A 16,412-nucleotide genomic window follows, 5' to 3' on the forward strand; every position below is an offset into this window, starting at 1 on the left:
TGACAGGTTTGGAAGCGCGGTCATGTTTATGTTTGAATTACATTTGATCACGGTCCGAGCAGCAGAGCTCCGTGTTTGTGTCCTGAGGGGTTTCAGACATTACTGTTAAATCTGATGAACCATGTGAATCTTCACACATCTTTTCATGCTATGCGAAAGTATCGAGTAGCTACTGTTTGTCTGGTGGAAGGCGTGAAGACTGAGCTCAGCTATGATTATGTGAAGTGACAAGCTGTTAGTGTGAACCTCCTCTAAAGTGACAGAAAGCACGTCCACACATAAACATACTGACATTCACTTAGAGAAGGAAGGTTTGTCAAGACAAACTTTGAATGTTGGCTTGACTGTTTGAAAAAAAAAACCTTCACATTTGAGGGTTATAAGCAAGGGATGTGAAGTTTGACAGTTTAATTTGACACAATTTTATTTATTTCTTCTACTACTACATTTACATTACATTTAGTCATGTAGCAGATTTAGCAGAGTAAAATTGCTATGATTTGTGTAAATTAAAAGTTTTTCTAGGCTACTTACACTACTGTTCAAATGTTTGGGGCCTGTAATTTATTTATTTTTTAAAAGAAATTTGTACTTTTAATCAGCAAGGATGCATTAAATTGATTAAAAGTGACAGCAAAGACATTTAAAATGTTACAAAAGATTTCTATTTATTTCAATTAATTGCCGAAAGTTCTGTTCATCAGAGAATCCTGAAAAAAATGTATCAGAGTTTCCACAAAAACATTAAACAGCTGTTTTCAACATATAAGAAATAATCAGCATATTAGAATAATTTCTGTCACTGAAGACTGGCATAATGATGCTAAAAATTTAGCTTTGCAGAAAGTATAGTAATATTTATAAATATGAATATAGTAATAATATATTGAATTACTAATATTAGTAATACAGTAATATAAAATAGTAATAATTCACAATATTACTGTGTTTACTGTACTTTTGCTTAAATAAATGCATCCTTGGTAAGCAGAAGAGACTTATTTCAAAAGCATTAAAACTTTTACCAACCTCAAAACATTTTTTTACATTTTTTTTTTTTGTTATTTTTATTTAGTATTGCAAATATTTTGTGTACGTTGCTAGACTTTGGTAGGCTACATCATTTTAAAAGTTAGAAATAGTTTCATTTCTCTCTGTAGAACTATTTAGGTGGTAAAAATATGTTAAACCTTTCAACTTGCATGACCTCAAACATATGACACAAAAGAAATGTGGAAATATTGAGGAAATTTAATTTATATAACTTTTTTATGGCATTGTAAAATCAATGGCTGAATTACAAAAACATTAACGTTAAGTAAATGAAACTCAAAATCACAAGCAAATCCTGATCTTTTTTTATTTTTATTATTAAAATGCATAGAAAAATTACATCATTAGCACACAATGAAGGAACAAAAGAGCATATTTTGGAACCAAAGTTACAAACGTACAATGAGTGAAAAAGACAATTTGTTCTACGGGGGTGTGTTGTGCTTTTTAGCTCTTTCAGCATGATTAGAATCTGTGCATTTTACAAAAACCACCGACTCGTGGCCTTCAGTTATGTTGGTTTGTTTTGCTTTTTTTGGGTTGTGTTCTAAAACCTACTGCTGCCTACATAGGCTTATGCCTTCAAATAAGTGATTGATTTAGGGAGAAACCCACAGGCATATTTACACCGCTTACTTTTTTTGGAACAGATTCTGTGCTGCGTACGTAGGGAGCGCAATACAGTCTTAAAAATAAAGGTTCTACAAGGGTGCAGAACCATTATTCCCAGTAATGCATAAAAAAAAAGAAAAAAGAAAAAAATTTGGTTCCCTTAAGAAATTTTTACTGAACAGTTCTTAAAAGAACCATTTTTTTGCCTGCTTGTGAAGAACATTTTAATAATCTAAAGAATGTTCTCCTCTTTGGAATGTTTCCATGGATGTTAAAGATTCTACACGGAACCTTCAATGCCAATAAATAACCTCTATTTTCAAAAGTTAGGTTTTGGAACAGAACCTTGATGTCAATAGAATGTTAAGCGCAGCAGCACACAATCAGTATTGATACAGTGGAAATAAATAGGTATGATTTTGGGTCAGCAAATCTTAATTTAGCTTGATTTGGATTCTTGATCCATCTCAAACTCTTTGGAGAAAATACAGCTGTTACACTGACACGATTTGATATCCACACACAATAATAGATCCAGACTGAGGCACTGAGAGAGAATCATCATACGACACAGAAGCAAATAGTTTACCCAGGGTTTCTGTTACCCAGAAGTCCTTGCAGGAGAGAATTGACTCCTGCTTGTAACTAGACCAGCTAACATTTTGAATCCATCTTTCCTGTAGCCTGCAGCTTTAGGCGATAATCAAGCAGAGGCACAATGGGGAGGAAAATAACCGCCCACATAAAGGCATCAAAGCGGCTGTGAATCAAGCTGAACACGGGCACTTCTGCTTGGATAACAAGGCCTGAAGGATGACCAGTGATTGTGAAAGGAGATACGTCTCTCTTCATCCATCTTTCTACCTGTTTCCTTTGCTCTTTTGGGGCTCTTGGCCCTCAGGTGATGGCAGCAGGTGTGAGCATGGGAAAAACCTCTGGGTTATGGGCTGAAATATTCACTTACACCTGTTACGCGGATGTATGTGTGTGTGTCTTTGTGTGTTTGTGTTTGTTTTTTTGGGCTTGTGCATAGTTTTGTTATTCAAATAATCACGGACGATCTCCTTTCAAACGTGCCCAATTATTGTCTCTGATTTCAGTCATTCCAAGAACAAGGTAGGAAAAATAGACACACAATGTAGGTGCTTAGAGCAACATATTTTTCACACTTTAGATGCGTGGAATGACAACAGGTGATTGTTGGATTCTTTGGCTTGTGATGTTTGAGGCCTTTCAGGCACATGACTAAATATCATGTGGAACTCAATCTGGTAAGAATGTCTCCATTATGTGGTTTAACAAGGACATTTAACCTCTTAAATAAATGTTTTAGTGCATTAAAGCTGCATTGGAAAACATAGGCATTACATTAAAACTTTTGTATAATTTAGAAAGAATATATTACAGTAGCACAACTTTCCAATTTTATATTAAAAACAAAGAAATCAAAAGATTGAGAAAAAAAAGAAAACATGAAATGTTTGTGACCTGGAAACGATCCAAAATAGGAACGCATCCTCTTTGGCTCAAATAAATAAAAAAAAAACAAAAAACAAAAACAAACAAACAAACTAAAAAATAAAATAAAATAAAACTGAGCTCAAATCAATAGTCTGAAGAAAGTCATAAAAAGCAATCAACACTGAGAAAAAAAAGGGAAGTCTCCACAAATTCAAAGATGAATAAATTGTTCTTGATTTTGGCATGAAGCAAAAAAAAAAAAAAAAAAAAAAAAAAAAAAAAAAAAAAAAAAAAAATCAAACACCTGTCTGTCTTTGGATTATAGACACTGTTTTACGTTTCTACAAATCGAGAACCCACAGCTAAAGGGTGAATCTCACGAAAGCACATCCAGATCACATTTCACCCTAAAATCAAAGCAAAAAATATTTTTGCATAATGAAAACGATGCCTAAGTTGATGTAAATTCAGATGATTTGCAAATGAAATAATATATCATTATTTTTTTGGCATAACAATAATAAGAACGTAAGGGTCAAATGTGCTTCGTTTTGATTAAAACAATGTCACAATGCAAATGCAATAATGAATGGTTCTAAAAAATAAAAATGAGCATCATTTTCTTCATGCAAAATATAATTTCTCATTAAACATGACCTGAATATGTTCCTGACAGGTTTTGTGATATTCACCCTAAAATCCGTTTCAATGAAAAACCCACTGACATAACATCTCACAAAGCTCCACACTTGCATTATATGATCACATCTCACCATTTCAAGACTATTTCAGCAAGTTTGGAAAGTACCTGAAACTCATGGGTAGCATCTTTGTTTATCACCATATTTACACATTAAAAGTCCCACAGTCCTGCAGCTCTGTGAAGCTCTTTGATACTGTCTGCACGACACGTATTCGTGGTCGCAAAGCACTCTAGGAATTAAAGCGTTCAGGCAGATTGGTTTGTAAGGCTGGATAAATTGGCTTTTTTCAGATACAGGCTCATCAGAAGATGTCTTTTCTTTGGTTTTTCAGCTTTTTTAGTAAGAAAAGTTGCTGATATATTACTATAGGATGCCTTTTCTTAATTATAATCTTTCTATATACACCTCATTTTCCTGTGAGACTTCTGTCCTCCTTTAGTTTTGATCAGCGGAGGTCCATCTCTGTCCTGTATGGAGCGTCCAGACTCATTTCTGGTCATCAGTTCACTTTGGTGGTCTTAGAAGCAATTGACATGTCATAGAAGGATGAAGAAACAAAACGATCAAACATGCAAGACTTTTCAGCTCTACTCTAAACTTCGACTTCTTCTCTCAGTCTTTCTTAGTAAGGCCTCCAGACGGACTCATCTATGCGTGTGGACGCACTCATTGCTGTGGGGGAGTTGCTATGGCTGCCGTCAGCATCCACGCCGTCGCTCTGGTTGCCGAGGCTGGCGTTGAGCAGGCTGTTGCTTCCGCCCCCAGTGCCTCCGGCTCCGCCCGCTGCAGTGCAGGATGTCAGCATGCGGGTGGGCGACCTGTCGCCTCCCGATCCGGTGCCGCCAGTCGGAACCATGGAGAACTGGTAGGAGCCAGATCCGGTGCCGTAGTACAGGTGGTACGGTGAGGAGTTGGTCTGGAAGTGGGAGTTCTGGTTCTGGTTGCCGGGGTATGGAGGTGGCAGGTAGGTGTGGTAGCGGCTGGAGGTGGGCATCCCGGCCACGCTGAGACCGCCAATTCCAGTGCTGGACGGGTTGGCAGAGTAAGTGAAGGGACCCGGATAATGCATGTGTGAATCTGAGAATCGAGGAGCCGTCAATGGAGACAGAGACGGGAAGGACGTCCTCTGAGGGAACAGATCCGTACCTGGACGAGAAAGATAAAGAAAGTGTCACTTTAACATTTAAACAACAAAAAGATTACAGAATGCAAGATTGCATGCTTTTTCCATGATTACTAAATGTTTACATTTTTAATAATTTTCAAAAATTCTGACTAAAACTGAATTAAGAAATTAAATATAGATTATTTACAAAATAAAATAAATAATATATATTTTTAACTTAATAAATGAATTAAATAATTAAAATAATAATAAAAAATACAAAATGTTTGTGATTGCCTGTCTGCCCCAACATCCCCCCCAAAAATAAAATAAAAATAAATATTTATATATATATATAGCATAAAAAGTGGCAAATTTAATAAACTGTTAATTAAAATAAAAAGTTCTAAATGTTTATGACTGCCTGTTTTTGGATTATAGACATAGTTTTACATTTTAACAATTCACAATTCACCCTAAAATCAAAACTATTTTTTTTAAATATTTTTTTTGCACAAAAAATGATGCCTATGATTTTGTAAATTTAAATGATTTGCAATTTAAATAATATATTATTTTTTTCACAATAATAAGAACAAGACTTATAGTATTAAGAATTTGAACAATATATATGTATATTATATTATTTTTATATATATATATATATATATATATACACAATCACACACACACACACACACACACACACACACACACACACAACAAAAAGAGTAATATGTACACCAAATTCCACATATTTTGGCCAAAGAATTTTCATGCTTTCCCCATGGTTAAATATTTATATTTTTTTAAATTTAGACCAAGATTGAATTAAAGTTAAAAATAAAATAGTTTATATATATATGTATATATAAACCTCCTACAATTGTATTCCACTACTATTTATGCTAACATTACATTACCTTAACATTATATTAATATAATACATACATGTTACTATTTATAATATTAATATACATTAAAGTCAAATGCATCAGATGAACTACTGCCTCAGAACCCTATTGACACACTGAACTTGCGCCACCTAGTGTCATTTGTGTACTCGACATGATCGCTTGATAAACGGTAAAAGTGAAAACAGTCACTGGAAGTGTAATGTTATGAGGCTGGGAGGAAGAAGATGATGAAGACTGGTATGCTCTGACGTCTGGAGTTTCATTTAGTGTTCACGTCTCGTGCGTTACGACTTTACGAACAGGTGCACCTGCACACAAGCACAAACTGCTGCCTATTTCTGCCGGGTAGTGCTGTTTTCTGGCTTGATTTTTCTGCTTGTTGCCCACATACGAGCAGGGGCTGCTGGGATACTGGAGCAGGCTTTGGCATGCCAGAGCCTGAGGGAGGAGAATGCCGTCTGTGCGTGCCACTGACTCGTTTAAAACACTCTCCCCCCGTTTGTCTGGGGCACTGGGTCCATTTGCAAACAGAAACAGAGAAAGAGAGAAAAACATACAGTTCCATTTCAATTTCCTCAGACCATGCTCTCTCGCTCTTTCTCTCAGAGGGGTGTTGACTTTCTCTTTCTCCCTTTTGGGAGGCCAGAATCTGATTTAACTGAAATGGCCACAAATTCCTGCCAGTCTCTACAGTTTTACTTGTGCACTGCTCACACACACACACAAACACAAACAGGTGTGTTTATTTTCTTTTTTTGTTCACACTGACACACAAACACACACATATACACACACACACACCATACGAGACTGATTACTAAAAGCGGAAATCTGACAGATGAGTTGAGAAACAGCTGCAAACCAGATATAACACCCAAACTGTAGACGTTGTTTACCCTCATTACCCTCACAGACACACATTCTATCAGACTCAGTGTCTCCCTCTAGTGCCTGACAGGATACTGACAACAAGACAGTTTCCAGAACAGGGGTCTTCAACCTTTTCAGAGCCCTTAGAAACATATTGTTGTTGTCATTATTAAAAAAGAGAGTTTAATTCTAAACCTGGCTGATGATAACTTAATGTTGTTTACATGATAAAAAACATAAAAAACACATTATTGAGACTTTTTTTTTGAAGACCAGTCCTCTAGAGAGTTACTAGTTTGTTGTGTTTTTCAGCATAACCACTTCACACATGATCTACATTAGTTTCAGTGGAAAAACTCTTTAAAAACTAAGAAAAAAGAGAGCAGGAAATCATGCGGTATAACCCATAATTGTGTGACATTTTCCCCTTTTAAAAAATAATGGTTTGATGTTTCTGACAACATATTTAAGAGACTAAATTCCAACTTTTTAACTAAAGGATTTAAATAGAGGTAGATTTTTTCTAACACTCAGTATTTTGTTCATTATGTTTACATTTACATTGGCCTTCTTATGTGTTGTATTAATATCAATATTACCATTAATAGCAATGTTAATATTATTAAACTTGCTTATATTATTAAGCTCAACATTATAACACATTTCTACACAAAAACATTCATATTAATTAACATTATTAATTAATAAGTATTAATAAAAATTAAAATGTCTGCATAATATTAATATAATACAAAATGGTTTGATGTTTCTTGGTAACATTTTTATCCACCAAGCTTTTGCATTTTGTCTCTCATATGCAGTGTCATGCTAAATATACATCTGGATATCAATACAAATTGTTATGGGGAAAGGAACAATAAGGAACAATATTAAATATTCATATTAATATTAATAAATTATTATTTATAAAAAATGCCCAATTGGAAAAAATCTGCAGAAACAATAGGTATATTAATTGTATTTCTAACATTTTAATGCTATTATTGATATTAATAACATTGGTATAAGGAAAATAACAGACATTTTAAAAATACATATTAATGCATATTATAAATAAATTAATATGAAATAAAAATGCTTAATAGAAAAAGTTCTGCAGAAACAATAATCTAAATTTTAATGCAAATAAAAAAATAAAAAAGCACAGCCAAGCCGTGATGACTAATGGAGGGAAAATCCTTCTTTTGTGGTTATTGTGGTGATGTGGTGGGAAGAAGTACTTTTTTGTTCGGCAGTAATGTTTCCAAATGAAAATAAATGGAAAAACGAATATTCTCCTGCAAATGGCCCCTGTCAAACGCTGTTATCCTTCCCCCATTGGGTTTTCACCCATCACAGCGATCAGTTCAGTTCGCCGTGTTCCACTAGCCCACAGTCAAGCGTGTAACCCGGCTCACTACAGAGGTTTGCCTCATTTGACTGCTGTAGAAACTGATTTTGTTTGTTAACAGAAGAGCAAGCAGTAGCTAGTCGGCAGGAATTGTGCGTGTTTGTGTGTGGGATCAGGGTTCTGGTGAGGATGCAAATCTCGGCCCTCACCTGTAAAATGGCAATGCAAAAACTGATGGATTACACCTGGACCAGGCAAATCATGTGGCCAGGAGAACGAAAGACATGGAGACATAAAGACTGAAATATATACTTGATACTCTGTATCAGGGGTCTCCAACACGTCGCTCGTGAGCTACCAGTACCAGTGAGTTAGCTCTCCAAGACATACTTTTCATTCAGACAGAGTTAGTCAATATATACAGACTTTCCACCCCCTCCAATGCAAATTAATTATTTCTTTTTTTTTTTTTACGTTTCAGACATGAGGTTATTTTAACTATTTTAATTATCATTAAACACATATTTGATTATCCCAATTTGAAAAACTTGCGGTAAGAGTCACACACAGGTGCAACACAAGTTTCGTTTTGTGTCATAACTGAAGGCAGACTGCTGAGAGAAATTCTTTGAAAGAATGTATGATTTTAAATTGTATGAATGCATAAGGGGAACCGGCTGTCTTCAGAAAAGTTTCATTGGCATTTTCTTTTCATCTTCCAACCATGTAATGCATGCTTTTGGAAGCGCAGCGCTATTTTCAGAGGTTACCTGGGAAACATATATTTTTTCATATGCGCCACCTGCTGTCAAACAGTGAATTTACAATTTAAGATTATCTGAAGTGTTGATATTTTTTGGATCGTGTAGAATTGTTTATGGAGCACATTAAATATGATTTATCATTCTGACTCATCTTTTTATATATAAAAATGATTTAAAGGCTGAAATGTAAGGTTTATAATTTTATAAAACTCTTTTTGGTCAAAATATTATTTGTACATGTGGTAGGCCTACATGTCAGTTGATAACATGAATATTTTTTTTTTTAGTTTCAAATCCAGCATTTTAAATGTTTTTATTTCAGTGTTAATGTAGATAAAAAGTGCATGGTTGTGCTACTTTATTGATTTTCGACAAATTAGTAGGCTACTTTCTGAATATTTCCAGTAATTTTGAACAATACCGTGTATAATGGTTTGGACTGATAGATTATTTAAGAGAGTTAACTCTTGTATAACATGGGTAGCTCTCAGCCACTTTCATTTTTAAAAGTACCTCTCCAAAAAAAAAAAAAAAAAAAAAGGTTGGAAACTCGTGCTTTATATAATCTAATCAAATTGTGTATATTTGCTTTAAAATGTAGGATATCGAAAATACCACATATCCAACAACCGTACTATGACGTGGATCCCAGACTTGCTTACTAGTTCATGGTTTGAGTTTCTACTATGTGGTTTTATGCTCAACTGGTGACACAAACCCACAGGAACCAACCAAACAATCACAACATGTAACTCAACTATGCCATACACAGAGGCCTCAAACTATTCTTTTTAACCAACTGGTGTTGCACAATACATGTATAAACATGTTTCACTAATGTTTGAAAACCATAATTTGTCCAAAAAACATATACAGTTTAAATAGTATATCTATTGTTTTTTGGCTTTTAACCCAGCAACATACATTTTGTGAAATACCTTGCTTGTAAATAATTAAAAATATATATCTATTATATAGTCATATATAAACTGAGCTTCAAGACACTGATTTTTTTTTTTTTTTACAGATTTTTATAAAAATGCTTTAAACCAATTTCCACTGTACTTACTTGACTTAAAAAATATATGTATATTTATAAAGAATGATAGCACAAACGCACTTTGAAAGCAAGATATTTAATAAAAAAAGAATGCTACTGGGTTAAAAAAACAAAAAACAATAGACTATTCAAAATGTTGTTGTTTGAACAATTCGTGGTTGCAATCTCATATATTTATAGCCTATTCTTCCAGATGATAAACCAATGGTTTTACAAGCAGGCAGAAAACTGGAGCAGGGCTGAAATGGCTAAATGTTTGCACTGGATGTTGATAAATGATAACTGAAGGTAATGGCATATCGCTCCAACAGGCAGAGAACCTGAGACGCAGGCAAACATGTAGATCTTGTGTGTTTATGTTAGAGCTGTAGTCCATAAGACAACACGGCACGTCGCATGCAAACTAGCTCATCTCGGACATGTGCCGCGCCGCCATCTCATACATCAGGACGGCTCAGGTTACCATTCACAAACATCTGATACTGTACTGGAGATTTACAAATCAGGTCGCTGATTCAGGACCTGGATCACAATGAGACGCATTTGTGAATAAATCAGGAATGCCTTTTTTGTCTCCAGTGAGGAATTTTGACCTTATTGACTCTAAAATCCATTTGTTGAAACGACTGCATTATTATTGATCCAAAAATCACAATTATTAAGCTGCTTTTGCTCTTCTAGGACTTTGAAAGGAATCAATATCCAGTTCTTTCGGAAGCAATTATTATGAAATAGAAGAACTGTTGGATCTCATTATTCCTGTAGGCGTTTCTGATCATTGCAATTCAGAGCGGTGAGTCAACATTAAACTCACGCAAGTCTGCAGCACAGACCACATGCTATTTGAACCCACAGCAAAAATGAGATCTATTTAATATCTCAGTTGTTTCTTATGGAGAGCAATGGAGAGCAAAATGAAACACTCAGACTCCTCAGATGTTCTCCTGAGAAAAACACTGCAATAATCTCCAAAGTTTCAGATGAGTTCTGCACATAAATGCAAACATTTTTCATCAAGTTCTTCGAAGCCCAAATGATCTTTTAAGAGAAACAACTGAGACAAAATAAAAATAAAATAAAAAACTGAGATACTTAAAAACATGAAAATTCTGTCATCATTTACTCACCCTCATGTTATTCTAAACCAGTATGCATTTCTCTCTTATGTGGAATACAAAAGAAGAGGTAACCAAACAGAAAGGGTTTGGATTATTCGAAAATCTTCTTTTGTGTTCCACAGAAGAAAGACATGAGGGTGAGTGAACGATGACAGAATGAACATTTTTGTGTGGACTATTTCTTAATTAAAAACTTCATGAAATCTTATGATTCTGAAATTATTTATTTATTTATTTATTTATTTATTTTTGTGGAAAACTTTACAATAGTGTAAACTAATGTAATTTATCATTGACTGACCTGAAGTATGCTCCAAAATGTTCAAATCCATATTTGGCAGTTCTAGAAAAAACCTGGGAATTCTAAAACAGAATTCTGCCTTCCAATCATGTTTCTGTATACATGGCAGTGTTTCAAGAGTGACAACCACAGTTAAATGTTAGCGTAAATACTCTTAATTACCTTGTGATGGTTGACAGTGATAAAGAGACATGCATGTTGAAGAATGTTGGTAACCGCACAATTTTGGGTCCCATAGACTTCCAATGTATTTTTGTATTTTCTTATGTGTTCCACAGAATAAAGTAGTCATACCGGTTTGGAATGACATGAGAGGGATGACAGATTTTTTTTTTTTTTTTTTTTTTTTTTTTTTTGGGTGGACTATGCATTTAAATACTTAGTCATATTTGAAAACTTGTGATTCTGAAATGATTTCCTTTGCAATAACATGAATTAATCTAATCTGATACTGACTGACCTGAAGTACGTTTGAAATTAATTTAGAAGTGTGAGCGCATATTTGGAAGCACTAGAACCAATGTGTGAATTCTAGAACTGAACTTTGTCTTTGTGTGAGTTTTAAACTCTGCAAAGTTTCGGGAAAGACAACCGCAGTTAAATGTGGGTGTGAATACCTTTAATTACCTTGTGATGGTTGACAGTGATATGGCTGTGAAAAAGAAACATGCATGCCAGATCAACCTATTTTATACTGCTATTTTTGATGGAAAAAATGCAGACTGAAATATGTATATATAGGCTATCATAAATAACTACAGAGTGTACTGAATGAAATGAAACACCTAGTAGAGGAGTGACAATATTTTTAGCTGCAGTGTGGCTTTTAATAAACGTGAAATATTTCCTCACATCACAGAGCATGAATTATGTTGAAACTGCCTTCTGGTGTTTTGAAACATGTCACCTGACACGCAGCGAGTCTATTAGGAATTATAAATCAATCAAAGTGCAATTAGAGAAAGCTATAACTTAAATGTCACGGGGGCTGGTGTGACAAAGGGATTCTTGTGTGTGTTTGTGTGTGTTGGAGGTAAAAATGACTCAGCTGGTTTGGATGTTTGGGGTTTGCGGGAACAGGAAGGGAAGGAATTCTGCGTCGCCGTGGGGAAGGAAAACCGTGCCAGAACCAGGTATGTGGCTGTGTGTCCATGGCAGCCAGAGTTTGTGTGAATGTTTTCGAGTGAGAGTGTTTATGTGTGTGTGTGTGTCTATTTCACACACTGAGAATGTTTATTGATGTTTCTGGTTCCATGTGTGTAAGCGAAAGTAGATAATTTTTTATATTCTGTTTGTTTCAGCCCCTCCACAAAAACGCTGCCTTCTGAATGGATCATTAATTTTATGATTCACCCATTATGACGGCAACACACCCACACACACACATCTGCATATTAAAGAAGTAATTCGAGGACAACGGTGTGTGTGCGTGTGGTTTTTGATGATTTAGATGTCACAGTGATTCATACTCTTATTCAACTACCATTAACATAAAAGAGCACCACTGAACAATAAAAGCATTTTCCTGAAGCAGATATGGCGAAGGAATAGATTAACCAAAAAAATAAAAAATAAAAATAAAAATAAATAATAATAATAATAAAATAAATAAATAAAGTAAGAGTCAAAAGGGACTGTTTGTAAGGTCTCTTACTTGACCAGCGTAAGTCGTCTTCCACTTTGCAAGTCTTCAGTGCAGGAGGGTCCATCTGATCTGGCCATAATGCTACAACAAAAAACAAACAAATAAATAAATAAATAGAGATACATATTGAATTACATTTATTCATTCATAGGCCCTGTGTGATATTAAAAATAAACATTTCTCTAAAAATTGCTCAGATATTATTTAGCATCTCTATATTGATATTTATGTATTTACTCTTAAAAGTAGCTGTAAATTAAAAAAATTAAAATAAACATAATAAAACATTTATATACAGCAATATAATAATCCATAATAATAAATAGAAATTTATCAGAGCAAAGTACAAATTAATGCAATAAATTATAAAATACTGTACAATACAGTTAAAAGAAAACTTCATATTTTATATACTTTTGATAATATGTAATATATGTATATATTAATATTTATGTATTAGCTCTTTAAAGTTGCTGTAAATTAACACAAATATTATTAATAAAATAAAAGAAAAAAATCATATTTATATGTAGCAAGAGATAACAAACAGAAATTTACCAAACTAAAATATGCATTAATGCAATAAATAATAAAGCACTGTGCAATAAATTTCTCAATATTTACGCAATAAGACGCTGTCATATGCAGCAATACAACACATTTTTTATAGTAAACTATGTGAACTTTTTTGAATGATAAAATGAACTGTTGAATCAGTTCACTGAGTTGATTCAGATTATTAAACTGATTCATGGACGTAATCCGAACAATGCCATTTTTGTTAATGAAGTGTAAACCAGAGATGCTGCTGCTTAATTTTCATTTTATTTTGGCAGCAAAATCATCATGCATATACAGTGATTATTAGATATGCCACCCAGCCCTGTGTGTGTGTGTTTGTTGGATTGCGACACAATGAATTTGTCCACACACGTTCAGTGCTAGTGTTTTCATCAAAGGTGCCGAGAAAAACAAACATGAAATCTTATGCTGGTGTCACATTACACACACACACACACACACACACACACACACACACACACACACACACACACACACACACACACACACACACACACACATGTTAGAACTCCATCTGTCAAAAGTGTGTGTGTGAGTAGATAACTCTGAAATGTTTCTGTTTTGCTGACGAGCCAAGAAAAGTATCAGTGAGTCACGAGGAATGATATTTTGGGTGTCTGTTAAAGGTGTGTGTGGTTATCACATATCTTATCTCGAGTGTGTGACGCCTGTTCGTGTGTATGATCGAAACGCTTTAAAACTCTCTGTCAGCATTAAAACGCAGCTGTCTCACACACACACACACACACACACACACACACACACACACACACACACACACACACACACACACAGTCACTGCACAAGTCTAAAATAAGATACTTTGGGAATTATAGAGTATGTTTGTGTGTGTGTGTGTGTGTGTGTGTGTGTGTGTGTGTGTGTGTGTGTGTGTGTGTGTGTGTGTGTGTGTGTGTGTGTGCGTCAGTGCACTGAACTGCCAATTTGACATGCAAATAAATCCTGTTTGCTCTCAGAACGAGATGAGATAGTTGTTACAAGCTAATCGCTGTGACAAACACTCATACACGTATGAGATATGAGACGTATGCGAGTAGATTTTTACCTTTTCTGAGAAAAATGTGAGCAGTGCTTGTCCATGCAAAACGTAGTGTGTGTTTTCTAGGGTGGTTCACTACTAGTCAAAGACAAAAGCAAGTCTATGGGATTATTTTTTTTTTTTTTTTTTTTTTGCCAAAGTTTAATACTTGAGGTAAGAGGTTTGAATAAATCCCTATACTCGTAAGCACGAGCAGTAGTAACAGTGATTCTTGTCTTAGCAAACACCACTAATAACACACTGTTCTCAGTCTCTCTCTCTGGTTTTCGCTGCACAATGATAAATTCTTCAGTATAAATGCTCTTATTCAGGCCACAGCTGGTGCTTCTGCTGAAAATAAACATCTCACTCAAATATTTTGATTGGCTGATGCACAACGTCAATAACAGACAGATTTCTATTAAAGCAGCATGTCACAGAAACAGTCTGTGAGCAGGACAATATGTGAGATTTGCACATCTCGGAGTGGACTAATGTTGGGCTGAAGCTAACTAAAAGTAGCAATGTGACTAACTTAAAATACATATATTAGTAATACGACAGCAACTCTATATGTTTCCAACAAAGTAGCATAGTGTGACTGAACTATTAAATCAGTTTGTTCTAGTGAATCAGTTCATTTCTGTCAAATTACTGATTCAGTGTTCAAATAAATGATTTTTGGGTTCACTGGAATACCCTGTTGTAATGTATTTACATAGCTGGTGTTGCTCATATTGGTGTTTAGCACTTAATGAATTATGAATTATGATTCGTTCTGATGTCATTAGTTAATTATGTGATGCTAACTGACACATATATATTATTTTAAGTATATATAATATAAATATATAGCAATTAAAAAAGGAATAAAATATAATCAAAAAGATATTGCTCATTTAAATAGTATGATTGTGGACAGAAGAGAATAGAGAGTAAGAGAGAGAGAAGCTGTGTAATGCTGAGTGGAAATGCAGGCTTTCCTCAGAACCAGCAAAAACAAACACAGCCACCATGAAGTCTGGTTTTCCTGTAAGATCTTTCGCCACACCTCCTTAAAACACTCAAACACTCTCTGAAGTCCACACACATGTGTAGACTCAGATTTAAACCTGTTCACGGTCTGAAGAGGATTTTTGTGACACTATTTTCATGACAATAAAGCACATTTACCTCCATTCTCATTATTGTAATGTCATATACAGTACTTTACAATTCACAGATGTGTTATATTTAGACATAAAAATATAAATAATATAAAAAGTAAAAAAAATAAAAAAGTAATACTAAAAATTAAATATAAAAATATTTGTATATAAAATAATGCATTTTAATTAATATAAAATATTTATATTTTATATAAATATAACAGAACTGTTTATATATTATATATATTAAATAAATAGAATATATTAAATAAATGTAATTAAAATAATTAAAATAAAACAATTTTTATATTAATATAACTACATGATTATTTGAAAATATTTAAATAATTATACATTAAACTAATTCTTTTATAGATTAATTAATTAATATCAAATAATCTAGAAAATAAAATAATTAATATATTTTACATATTATATAATGGGGACTATTTAAAAATATTTAATAAAACATTTAATTAATATAATTCACATAAAACAATATTTTTATATTAATATAATAACATGATTATTTCATTAATATAAACTAATCTAGAAATTAATTTATATATTTTACAATAAGAACAAATATTAAATAAAACATTTAATTAATATAATTAATATAAAACAATATTTTATATTAATATAATAACATGATTACTTGCACATATTTAAATAATTATAC

The 16,412-nt window shown here is 33.7% G+C and overlaps 1 protein-coding gene across 4 annotated transcripts in view; it reads right to left on the bottom strand.

Annotated features, from left to right (window-relative positions):
* Nucleotides 1-4,147: 4,147 nt before the first annotated feature.
* LOC109074657 (runt-related transcription factor 3-like) overlaps nt 4,148-16,412 on the bottom strand; it is a 56,265-nt gene continuing 44,000 nt past the window's right edge. For all 4 annotated transcript variants that reach the window (XM_042737495.1, XM_042737497.1, XM_042737496.1 and 1 more), the window contains 2 exons: nt 12,971-13,042; nt 4,148-4,976 (listed from right to left, as the gene is read on the bottom strand). In XM_042737495.1, the coding sequence (XP_042593429.1) occupies nt 4,453-4,976; nt 12,971-13,042 (596 nt within the window). In that variant the 3' untranslated portion in view covers nt 4,148-4,452. The remainder of the gene's footprint in view (nt 4,977-12,970; nt 13,043-16,412) is intronic.

Source organism: Cyprinus carpio, chromosome B13 (assembly GCF_018340385.1).
Source record: "Cyprinus carpio isolate SPL01 chromosome B13, ASM1834038v1, whole genome shotgun sequence".
NCBI classification, from domain to species: domain Eukaryota; kingdom Metazoa; phylum Chordata; class Actinopteri; order Cypriniformes; family Cyprinidae; genus Cyprinus; species Cyprinus carpio.